Below are 12,903 nucleotides of genomic sequence, written 5' to 3' on the forward strand. Positions count from 1 at the left end.
AGCTTAGGAGCGAAAGAAGCTCCGGGAGAGCCGTTGAAGAGGACCACGTTGCTTTGAGCTTTGCAGGATAAGCTTTAAAAGGCTGAGACTGGATTTTAACTCGGAGAGAAGATGAAGCCAATACTGTAACGGATTTTGGGTGCGCTTAGGAGGATATGGAGTGGTAGGGAAAAGGTGGAGAGGTCAGTTAAAAGATACAAAGAGCGAGAGCTGGCGTTGGGCCACATGTGGGAACTCCGATGTACAATAATCAAATGGGGCAAATGGGGCAAACTAGGTGGGCCATTCTGGTCTTTATCTACCATCATTTAATTACTGTGTTGCTATGAGACATCCCCAAATTCAACTGGTTTGTCATACAATTGTCTTCACAAGTTTACCTACTTCTATCAGAATTTGTAAGATGTGTAGCATTTTAAGAAAACATGAGTGATCAGACAAAACATGTCTGTTATTCTTAATGTGTTTCATATTAAATTATTTTATGCATCACAGAATAGTACAAACATTAAACCATAGCAATAAAGGACATAATAAAATGGTCCTGTTCAAAATTTTGCACACCCTTAGTTCCTAATATCGTGCATTGCCCCCTTTTGCATCAATGACGGCTTGCAGTCTTTTGTCATAGTTGTGAATCAGGCCCTTTATTTTCTCATGTGGTAAAACTGCCCATTCCTCTTAGCAAAAAGCCTCCGGGTCCTGTAAATTCTTTGGTTTTCTAACACGACCTGCATGCTTGAGTTCTCCCCAAAGTGACTCAGTGATATTGAGGTCAGGAGACTGTGAGGGCCACTGCAGAACCTTCACTTTCTTCTGCTGCAGCCACTGAAGGTCGACTTGGCCTTACGTTTCGGATCATTGTCAAGTTGGAAAGCCCACGCGTGCCCCATGCGCAGCTTCCTGGCTGATGAATTCAAGTTCTCCTCCAGTATTTTCTGATTAGATGCTGCTTTCATTCTGCCATCAAATTTGTCTAAATTCCCTGCGCTGGTGTAGCTCACCCCCCCCCCCCCCCCCAAATTTGCAGAGATCCATTTCCATGCTTCACAGTAGTGATGGTATTGACTCCTCTCCAAACATACATTTATGGTTGTGACCATAAAGTTCAATTTTTAGAGAACTAGGTGCTGTGTGGTGTATTGTAAAAGGGGCTGTTTTGTGTCGTTGGTGCAGCAATGGCGTTTTTCTGGCAACTCTACCATGCAAATAATATCACCTCGCTTAGGACAGTACCTATTGCAACATAAATTGTTACCCCCACACTCAGGGCGATACAGTACAGTGCGCTCCGGTGGAGAAAACTGTTAACCGGCATTTGGACGCACGTTTTTGACGCGTTAGCTTTAACCCTTATTCAGTAAGGGGTACTAGCGCGTCGAAAACGCGAGACCAACCCCCCTGAGACTAATAGCGCCCGCAACATGCAAATGCATGTTGATGGCCCTATTAGTCATTCCCACGCGATTCACTAAGTAAAATGTGCAGCCAAGCCACACATTTTACTTTAAGAAATTAGCGCCTACCCAAAGGTAGACATTAATTTCTGCCGGCGCCGGGGAAGTGCACAGAAAAGCAGTAAAAACTGCTTTTCTGTGCATCCTCCGACTTAATATCATGGCGATATTAAGTCGGAGGTCCCGAAAGTTAAAAAAAAGTTAAAAATTAAAAAAAAAAAACCCCATTTAAAATCAGCCCGTGGCTTGAAAACCGGACGCTCAATTTTGCCGGCGTCCGGTTTCTGAACCCTTGGCTATCAGCAGGCTCGAGAACCGACGCCGGCAAAATTGAGCGTTGGCTGTCAAACCCGCTGACAGCTGCCGCTCCTGTCCAAACAGAGGCACTAGGGACGCGCTAGTGTCCCTAGTGCCTCTTTTTACCGCTGGCCCTAATTTAAATATTTTAGTTTACTGAATTGCGCGCACAGGTCACTGGCCTGTGTGTGCGCCGGGAGAGCAGGCGCTCTCCCGCAAACTTTACTGTATCGACCTGACTAAATGTTAAATACTGTAACAGCAACTTTTATTTCCTCAATAATTATCAAATTCACATAAATCATATTGCCTTACAAAACCTGTAATATATCACAATAATGCTTTGCCCCATGGTGTGTCGCCACGACTATTATCCGAGTTGAACGGTCCAGAAGGAATTACTCCACATTTGGTTACATCTTACTGTGGACTCTTTTTAACAGTATCTTTTATATTTTTTGGCTCCATATTACACCTTTTTTGAGGATGTTTATCATCATCTTGGATACTTTGTTCCCCAAATATAATAAGGACGGAATGCCATCATTCTGGATATTTTGTTTACCAAGTTAAGTGCACTTTTTGGCCTGCAGGCATTTAAATTTTTAGATGAGTGCATGTGTATGTGAGTGAGGTGAGTGAGTGAGAGTGATTTATAGTAAGGGATTGATTGGGAGGTTTCAGGATATGAGTCTTATTGGGTTTTTGATACAAATAACAATGTTTAGACATCTTATTGATTAGAGAAGTATTATTCTGCTATACATTACAGGTTTTGTAAGGCAATATGATTTATGTGAATTTGATAATTATTGAGGAAATAAAAGTTGCTGTTACAGTATTTAACATTTAGTGTGGGGTAACAATTTATGTTGCAATAGGTACTGTTCTAAGCGAGGTGAGATTATTTGTTGATTTGATAGAACAGTCTAAGTGGTCTTGCTGTATGACACCAGTGAAACTCTACCATGCAGCCTGTTTTTGTTCAAGTATCTCCTTATTGTGCATGCTGAAACACCCATCCCATTTTTTTTTCAGAGAAACCTGTATTTCAGTAGAAGTTGCTTGTGGGTTTTTCTTTGCATCCTGACAAATTTTCCTGGCAGTTGTATCTAAAATCTTTCTTGGTCTTCTAATTTTCCACTTCTTGACCAGAATTTGAACAGTACTGATTGGCATTTTCAAATCTTTGAATATCTTTTTATATCCTTTTCCTGATTTATAAGTTGAACTACTTTTGCTCACATATCTTTTGACAGTTCTTTTGCTTTTCCCATGCTTCAGTAACCACCAAAGTCAGTGCAGCCCTATGTGAAATGCTCAAGGGTTTCTAAAGAGCTAAGAAACTCATTCACTTTTTATACACAGACACTAATTACAATCAAACAAGGCACAGATGTGGATACCTACCCTTCATTGCTATTTCAACCTGTGTGTCAACTTGAGTGTATATTATCAACCCAAACTTTCAAGGGTATGCAAACTTTTGAAAAGAACCATTTTATTATTTCCTTTATTGCTCTGGCTTGTTTAATGATTGTGCTATTCTGTGATGCATAATAATTTAATTTGAAACACATTAAACATAACAGACATATGTTTTGTCTGATCACTCATATTTTCTTATAATGCTACACATCTTACAAATTTTGCCAGGGGTATGCAAACGTATGATCACAACTGTAATTACAAAAATAATGTTCCAGTAGAGGTCTCATGAAGTTACTGTAAGAAGAGTGCATGAAGACCGTCCAGTGAAGAAGACTGGAAAGATTACTATTTGGTTTTGCCAGTAACCCTGTGAATGAGATAAAACCAATATGAGGTTTCCCCAACTACTGTCTGCATGGTCACTCACTGGATTATGAATCAGCCTTAAAATAAAGGGGTTCATACACATCAATCTACATGGCTGCAGGTGATCATTACAAAATGAGGCAATAGCAAGCAAAGGCATAAGCAGCTCTTAAAAGCAGCTTTTCTATTTTAGGCCGTTTATAATAACCGAGCACACCAATGCTACATATTTTAAATGATTATCACCCTTCTCAACCAGAGGAATATAGTCATCTTTTGGCCAACTGCCTCAAAGCTTCGTCTAAGTTATACAATAATCAGCAGCCATGGTAGCAAAATACGTTGTATCCTGCCACCAGGCAACTTTTAAAACCCATCTCCACAGGTAAATGGCCATTTCTGTGCAAATGGGATTTTTGAAAATGACCCATCGAACATGCAGGTAAAGCGACGGGTGTAGTAGCTCTGAGTGAGGAGAGGTGCTCCCGGGGGCAGAGCTGGGGAGGGTTTGCAGTAAGGTGTGCTAAGTTTGGATTTGCAAACATATGCACAGAAATTTACCCGGAAAAGTAGCCACAAAAAATAACCACGTGCAAAGTTGTGTGCATACGTTTTCTTCAGCAATTTTCAAAATTTGAAAATTGGTGCAAACTCTATAGGTAAAAATTACCAGTGTGTTTTACACTTCTGTGTGAAGCTTGAAAATTGTATTCCTTTGGACTAGAGACAAGACTGAACACCTCCAGAATCCCAACACTGTATTTATTGTCCTTTCTGTACTTAAAGTAAGTCAGTGAATGATGGCAAAATGGTCCATCCAGCCTGCTCAGCAAATTTTTTAGGATAGAAGCAACTGCCGCTCCGTGCAAGCTACCCCCAAGCAAAAATGAAAACTTTAGGTGCAACAGAAAAGTTAGCCCATTTGTTCATGTCCCTTCTGTAGCCAGCAGGGATCCTCTGTGCTTGTCCCATGCACCGTTCTCACCTTCACCACCTCCTCCGGGAGGGCATTCCATGCATCCACCACTCTTTCCTTGAAGACATCTTTCTTGACTTTCTTCCTGAGTCTTCCCCCTTGGAGTTTCAAGACTCAGGAACAACGTCAGGAAATTAAAAAAAAAATTATTTCTAATAAAAATACAGTAAAATAAAATCTATAATTTTGCATATATTATTTTCTTTTTTTTTCTGTTCTTTTATTGTTTAATTACTTTATGTATTACCTTGGTAGCACATGTACAAATAGTCATCTGCTAATAAAGTTTCCTGAATCTATATAACAGTCCCTCATGAGCTAATCACCCAAATATGTTTTATTGTTTTAACAGGAGAACACTGGAGATGGTCCAGTAATAATTTGCATATGCAGTAAGAAATATGCATGAATCAGACTTAGATGACAGATTGCCATAATGGTGTATATAACATATCACCTCTAAGTTAACATTTCAAGTACAGGTCTATAATGACTGAAAATCACTACAGGCTAATGGCCATTTGGCGGGCTGAGTTAATGACCTTCGTCCAGTTTGCAGTAGAACAGGTGTTCACAATGCAGAGAGACCAAAGATTGAACAGCCGCAGAAAAATGAGCTACATAATACGTGCTTGGAAATGGTCCTTCCAGAGCGGGGTTGAAGCACATTAGATGGGCAGGAAAGATATTTCACGGACAACGGAAGCTGCCAATCTGACGCATTGGAGGAGAATATAAAAGGGTTGATCCACTTCCTGGTCAGGACTTAGAAAATTATTTTTTAGGGAAGGGGGGGAATTTTTAGCCCACCTTTTCAAACGATGCTTAAGGTGGTTTACAGCAATATTTAAATTCAAGTACTATAAGTTCCTGACCCAAAGAGCTTACAATCTAAGGGGTGAATTTTCAAAGGCATTCTGCATGTAAAATTAGCATAGACAAATGTAAGTAGCTTGTACTCACATACGTGCTACTTTATAAACATTAAAAAAGACACGCATATTTAACTACATAAAAAAGAGGCAGGGTCAAAGGGCATTTTGGGGCGGAATCAAGAGGAACGCATGTACTATTTTACAAGAGATTTATGTGAATATATCTGGGAATGATTTCTTGCAATTTTACACCTGATAATTAACTAGCACAATTGATATCAGACTCGCCTGTTGTCTCCAATAGTTAAGTGGGAGGTCTGGGTGAACTTGGGAGGATTCAGGGTGAAGTACTAGGAGCGTCTCATTGAGATGGACTGGGTGAACTGGTGAACGTATCAGCAAACTGGTCATTTCAATTATGCAAGCATGTTTTAAAATATACCGAGGTCCGTGTGTAAATCAGGTTTTAGATGAGCAAATTACATTTTTTTGTGAGCATAAAATAGACACGCATATGTTTATACAATGGGTATCAAAAGAACGCGATTTCAATGTATTGCAGATATTCACATGTAACCAAATATATGCATGTATGTTGGGGTAGACATATGCATACGTTATAATCTGTGGGACAGATTTTCAATCTTACGCGCGCGGGGTACATTTGTGTGTGCTACCCGGCGCACACAAATGTACACCCAATTTTATAACATGTGCGCGCTGCCGCGCACATGTTCTGTAAGCTCCACTAAGTTCCACTGGAAGCTCCTCTAGGTTCCCCTTGAGCCTGGCATGTTACTTATTAACTGTTCAGCAATTATCCACTAATATGTTAATTTGATTAATCTGTTCTATGTAAATCGCTAAATGAAGCGATAGTTCTTGTTCCTTGTAAACCGGGGTGATATATATATTATACAGGAACTCCCGGTATATAAATGCTATAAATAAATAAATAAATAAATAAATAAAACTTTAACAGGTAAAAATCGGTTATTTACTCTTTCAGATAATAGAAGGACTAGTGGGCAGTCATGAAGTTAGCAAGTAGCACATTTAAAACAAATCAGAGAAAATTATTTTTCACTCAATGTACAATTAAGCTCTGGAATTTGTTGACAGAAGATGTGGTTAAGGCAGATAGTGTAGCTGGGTTTAAAAAAGGTTTGGATAAGTTCCTGGAGGAGAAGTCCATAAATTGCTATTAATGAATAGGGAATAGCCACTGCTTGTTGCTGGCATTAGTAGCTTGGGATCTATTTAATGTTTGGGTACTTGACAGGTACTTATGACTTGGACTGGCCACTGTTAGAAGACAGGATACTTATCTGACCCAGTATGGCAATTCTTATATTCTTTAACTTTAATTACTACTGCTCCTCTTTCAAGTGTTTGAGATGTCTTGTGAACTCCCTAGTTCACAAAAATTCTAAATAGTAAACAGCATACTTACTTTTGCTTTTTCTCTGCCATGACTGCCAGGGTTTTTTTTCTCCCTTGGTCTCTTCTCTGCTTTCATCTAACTTTGTTTCCTGGTTTTCCTTTCCATTTTCTTTTTCCTTCTAAGCTTGTCTCCTTTCTTTATCCTTCTCTCTCGCCTGTCTCTCGGATCTTTCTTCAATTTCATTTCTCTCCATCTTTCTTCTCCAACTAGTTCTCTGTGCTTTACCTCTTTCCCTCCTTCATCTCCAATCTTTACACTTCCCTGACCCTCTCCCATTGATCCCTCTTGCGTATTCTATTTCCTTTTTGCTGATTCTTGGCTCTCCTTCTTCTCATCTTATGCTCTCCCTCTACCTCTCCCTGATCCTTTCCCCATACTTCCCAGCTCTCCTTCTCCCTCTCTCTGGCTTTTCCTCCCACCAATCCCAGACCTCAATCATAGATACTCCACCTCATGTGTACTTGATTATTTTTTTTGTCTACCCTGCATATAGTATCTCCCAAATAGTCTCTTTGTTTGACTGTTGCTACTAGGACAAGCCTGAATTTCCAGAGATACTCGATCTCCGAGAGTCCAAAAAGACCAGGGATGAAAGTGACCCCAGAGTGCATGCATCAAATCATTATCAGGAATGGCAAAACAGGAGTAATAATTAACTCACACATTCGTAGTAAAGACTCCGTAGATCAGGTCTTGTTCAGGTAGAAAGAAGGTGCTCTGCAGCTCATTGTAATAAAAGGGAATCTCTCCAGAACGGGAACAGTTCAGTCTTGCCTTCATGAAGGTCGTCCAGGTGTCTTCCAGCAAAAACCTTCCCCCGATGTCATTCTTGCACACCCTCGCCACACGGGAGTACACGGTCTTCCCACAATCGTGTTCCACGGCGTTCTCGCGGAAAAAGAAGTACGTGAACAAGCCGATGTCATACGCAGCCACGAAGTTGGGTTCTAGAAAGGAAGACACGCACATTGCATTCCTTATCGTTTTGGGGTTTTTTTTTTTAACGGAACATAACGAGCTGCAGTACAAAGAATTCCCTTAACGATTCAATCAAATCTTTCCCGCAACAGAACTATTCTGAACTGCACAATAAAATGCATGTTGCTGTGCCATGCTAATTTTATCAAAGTGTTCAGTCTAGTTAGGCTCCCCTCTCTTGTACTAAAATATTTTCTGTTGAAAAGAACTGCAATTAGAGGACAATTTTCAAAGCCATTTACGTAGGTAAATAATGATTTATGCATGCAGTCTGAAACTTGCTCTCCCTCAATGAGGCAAAAAGTATGTGTAGAGTCAGGAATTACACGCACTTTTAACCGCACGAGGAGGCCGTGTTCAGGTCAGAGTGGGAAAATAATACGCACAGCTTTGCATTTTCAAATCTACGCGCATTGTTTTTGGTGAAAAAAAAGGGTCACCCGCACGAAAAGTGGATGCAAAATTTGCAACAATTTTCAAAACGAACATGCACATGCAATTTCATTTTGAAAACCGGTGCAAAACCCAGCAGTAAAAAGTACCCCCCGCCCCTCTGTCCCAGCATAGACAGCTTGAAAACTCTCCTCCCCACCCTTAGCTTATAGCGTACAGTTTTCCCATCGTCTAGTCTTAACTAGTCTGAGTATCACGGGTACAATGCAGGCTCCCCTACAAGTCTTCCAGACAACCGCGGGCGATAACCAAGACAAAAAAAAAGCAAACTGGAGCATCCTTTTATCACCCTCACTTTTCCACCCATTGCAGCCTTTTTGCTGCGCCTATTATTATTATTTTGCAGCTGGGTCTGTGCTGCTCAGGCAACTCCCCCCCACCCCCCGTCTTCAACATTCAAATTTTCTTTCACGTGTGCATATCTTGAGCACATGGGGACAGACACAAAACAGGGTGGAATAGCACAGGTTTGAAACTGGGGAGCAGTAGCGCCAGTCGTCAAGGCTCCAACCCTAAGTTATCTGTTTGGTCCCTACGCCACACGTGGGCCCCTCTTCACCGCAAGGGTGGCAAATATGTCTGGCTGTCAGGAGTCCCACACAGGATATCAGACTCTACCCATCCGATACCTTCTGACCTGCACTTTCCATATCCCCTGATCTTTGCCCAAACTATTCTGATCCACCACGGCACCGCTAGCAAAGATTCCCACCACCTATCTTCTTAGATTGTTAGCTCTCTGGGGCCTTACCTATGACTTTGTGTTGTTTAACAAGTACTGTATTGTATTTAGAGTTTGGATGAATCTGTGCATTTATGTATTTATTTAAAATTGCGTATATTCTTCTGATTATAGAACTACGTTGACAGTGCTATAGGAAAATAAAACCCGCTCCTTATCTATTCATTTATCCATCTTACAGGAGCAGAGCTGCCCCTCCCCACTTCCTCTCTGCCTGTCCTAAATTCAGGTATACAGCCAGATGCAGTCATGCATCCTTGGTGAAAGAGGGAGCAAGGCAGTGTTATAACAACGATACCAAGTACATCATTTCACCCCTTCTCTTTATTCCCCTTCCTCCGTTACCCAACGCGACCTCTTCTCTGTTTCTCTCTCTCTCTCTCTGTATTTTAGACACCAGCTGCACTGGCCAGCCATCTTCCTTCTCCTCCAATCTCTTACAATCGGCAATCAAAGCGAACAAGGCTGCTTCACAAGTCCGCTCTGCTCATCTCACTGTGTACGATGACTAGCACCATTTTTTTTTTTTTTTACCGTTAAGCCATTTGGAGTTGTACTGTGCAGTCCTAAGTGGGGGAACATTTCCAAGGCTGCGGTAAATAGCAGGATCCCGTCCAGAAAAATCAATGACAGTGGCGGCATAGAGCTCTCCTCGGGACGTAATCACAGCTGTGGAGTTGTGCCGGGGGTCGTACGGGCACCGAGCCACGCCGTTTATTTTCTCAATCGTTCGGCTTAGATTTCCTACCTGCATTTAAATAAAGAAGAAAGTTTCACAAGGGGGGGTGGGGGGTGGAGGAGGGTATTTTTTTGATCAATATCCACAAGTTCTTGCAACAGTTAGCTTCATACCACGCCCACAAAAGGTACAAAGTCAGAGAACCGGAACGCTGTCGTGTGTGCTTCCGCCTTTAGGTTGGCTAAACTGGGTTCTGTCATGGAAGTGTTTTGTGGGGGGGGGGATGGTGCGATACTCAGGGACTTGTTTGCACGCATGGCCCAGTAAAACCAGGGCTGTACGTATACTGTAAAGATCTTCCTGCCTGCAATTTGCATGAGGCTGTGGATCTCAGGCTTAGGGAGAAGGTCTGGGGGATGCCACTGCCCTCAAGCTTCCCTGCTTCCTCGGTCGCTTGCTATTTTATAAAATCTCAAACACTTCTTGTACTGGCTAGCCTATTATTATCTCCCAGCTCTGTTTCCTAAGTCTTTGGTGCACTTTTCTCATAGTCTCCCAATCACATCTAGTCTTCCTTGGATTCTTCCTTACTATGCAATTCATCATTATCTATTTATTTGTAATCATCTTTTTTGTCTGTCTGCTGATACGCTGCTTGGTTTGTATTTTCCACTTTTCTCTCTCGATGCTTCTAGTTTAATCGCCTCTTTTCCTTTACTGCTTCTGTCACCTATTTTTGCTCTCTTTGCATCTCACTCCATATTTTGCCTGTTCTCACTAACATTTGCCTGTGATTAATACCTTCTGGCCCTTTTTTTTTTGCAACTCTTCCTTTTTTTATTAATTAATTCCCAATCCTCCTTTTTCCCTTGCCACCCCTTGCTTTCACACTGCCCATCCCCCTCTTGCTCTCTTCTCTCTCCCCTGCACATTTCATCTTCATCCTCTCTCATGCAAGCCTCCAACAGCCCCCCAATTTCCTGGGCTGTGGTTCCAGGGGAGAATTGGGCTCTGCCAGCTGCTGCTTTCTCTTCCTTTGCACGCCACTGGTTGCTACCACTCATTCGTGACTCCGATCCAGACAGTAGGGCGGGCTTCCCCAGACAATGCTGCCCCTGTGCCTCTATACCTACCAGCAGCAGAAAGCAGGAGATTAGTCTCCCGAGGCAAAAGACTCCCACAAGATGTGAGGAACTCCAGGCTTATTCTACCTTGTGCTTGGGGTTGGTGTAACTGGAAGCCGTCTTCCCTCTAAGCTGGACTTGAACCAATGTACCCAGAGTTCTGGGGTGTGTGTGTGTGTGTGTGTGTGTGTGTGAGAGAGTGTGTGTGTGTGTGTGTGTGTGTGTGCGTGTGATCTAACCTATTGCATATGCATATCAAGAATCACACAGAACCCTTTCCAAAGGGAGATGCTAATCTTGGTGCCAGGACTATATACCAAAACAGAGTAATAATCTGATAGGACTTAGGGGTCATTTACTAAGCATTTTTCCTAGAGACACACAATGGGAGAAAACCTTTTGTTTTGTAAATGACCCCTTAATTCCTTATGTAAAATGAATACAGTGCCAAATGCTATTGAAGTTTATACTGGCCGACATGCATAGAATTTATTAATAATAATAATAATAATAATCTGGAGCATTTCTACAAAAAACCACCAATCCAGTGGGTTCCTTATAATTTCTATTTACTAAACTTGTGGATATGGCTTTTGCACTATTTATTTATAGCCTGCTAATCCACCAGTCTCTACTGCAAAACTTGGTTGTACATCACTCTGATCAGTGATCTGTAATGGTGATTAATATACTGCTATTAAGATGATACCTTAACGACACCTCTAGAGGTGGTGATGTTTCTGTTGAAAGTGTGCATTTTTAACACGTCTTACTGTCCCGCTTTAAACCCCTAGAGGTCAATATTCAGCTGGCTGGTAATCACTCGGGTGTTCAGAGGAGCGCAGCTATGTGATGGCTCCGATGAATCTATCCAGTTAAGTTTACCTGAGTATCTAACTTTAGGACTGCTATTCTTCCAACCAACTTTTCCTGTCTAACTTTAGACCTGCCCTCAGTGTCCGCTCTTTTTACCTGGCTAAATGAGTGACTCGAACAAAGTTTAGATGGTGGTATGGGGAGAAATTTTGAAATCTTGACTTTTGTCAAGTTAACTACAAAAGTTACCTGAACAAAGCCTTTGAATATCAATCTCTCAGTAAAAAGCATGTTAAATGCATGCCATTACTGTGTGTTAAAGTTGTACATTAATGCATATTTTTAATTTAATTTAATAACTTATTCATTCAGATTGCTGCAGTAATTTGATCGATGTTAAATTAAAATAAGCTGATTACCATACATTTGCATATTAATCAGCTCTTTTTAATTTAATAAGAAAATCTGCAAGAATACAGAAAAACTCTGTGTTGAAGTTAATATGAATTCATAAATGCATGTTGAGGCCACTTTGACATATGTCAAGCATTAACGATGGGATTCAATGCACATTAATGCAGTTTAGTAAATAGGGGGCCTGTAGGAGCTCTAACTGGAAACAATCTAGCATCTAAAAACTGTCCTCAAATGTAATTCAAAGCAAATGTTAGCAGTCTTTTTTAAAATAATTTCATGATTCAAGTTCCATTCATGCAGGAGAATCACAGAAACTAAGAACATACTAATTCAATTTGCTCTTTTTTTTATTCTTTTGTATTATTTTATCAAGCTTATGTATATTGTATAGTTTTGTATTTTTATTGCAAGCTGCTCTGACCACAATTAGTGACTCATGAACCAAATAAAGATATTAATATTGACATATATTAAGGAAGCAGTTTTTCCTACAGTGCTTAAAATGGACCATATTATAAGTAGTAAACTATATGAAACAAATTTTCAGCGCTCCAAAAGAGATGAGGTCTACGTATCAAAGTGAAGTCTGAACATGATTTTCTAACATGACATCAGTTTCCATCTCAGAAGAATTTAAATTTTATGAACACATTCTTTGCCCATTTTATTGCGAAATGTTACTCCAGCCCCCGGCCTTCCAACTCGCACCCCACTGCAGTCTGCAGCTGCTTTTTGCTCTGCAAACTGTGTCAGGATAAGAATTAGAAAGTCCAGGGCAGGACCAAAGTGTTAGGCTCATAACCCTGCTGTCTGCCATAGGTCACGCCCCTCCTTAAAGAGAGGAAGAA

The 12,903-nt window shown here is 41.0% G+C and overlaps 1 protein-coding gene across 1 annotated transcript in view; it reads right to left on the bottom strand.

The window, feature by feature from the left end:
* The window catches only part of SEMA5B (semaphorin 5B), a 750,498-nt gene that overhangs the window by 176,784 nt on the left and 560,811 nt on the right, over positions 1–12,903 (bottom strand). Inside the window, 2 exon segments of the mRNA XM_029605220.1 lie at positions 7,508–7,793; positions 9,554–9,767. Coding sequence (XP_029461080.1) covers positions 7,508–7,793; positions 9,554–9,767 — 500 coding nt within the window.

The sequence above is a fragment of the Rhinatrema bivittatum genome, chromosome 6 (assembly GCF_901001135.1).
Source record: "Rhinatrema bivittatum chromosome 6, aRhiBiv1.1, whole genome shotgun sequence".
NCBI classification, from domain to species: domain Eukaryota; kingdom Metazoa; phylum Chordata; class Amphibia; order Gymnophiona; family Rhinatrematidae; genus Rhinatrema; species Rhinatrema bivittatum.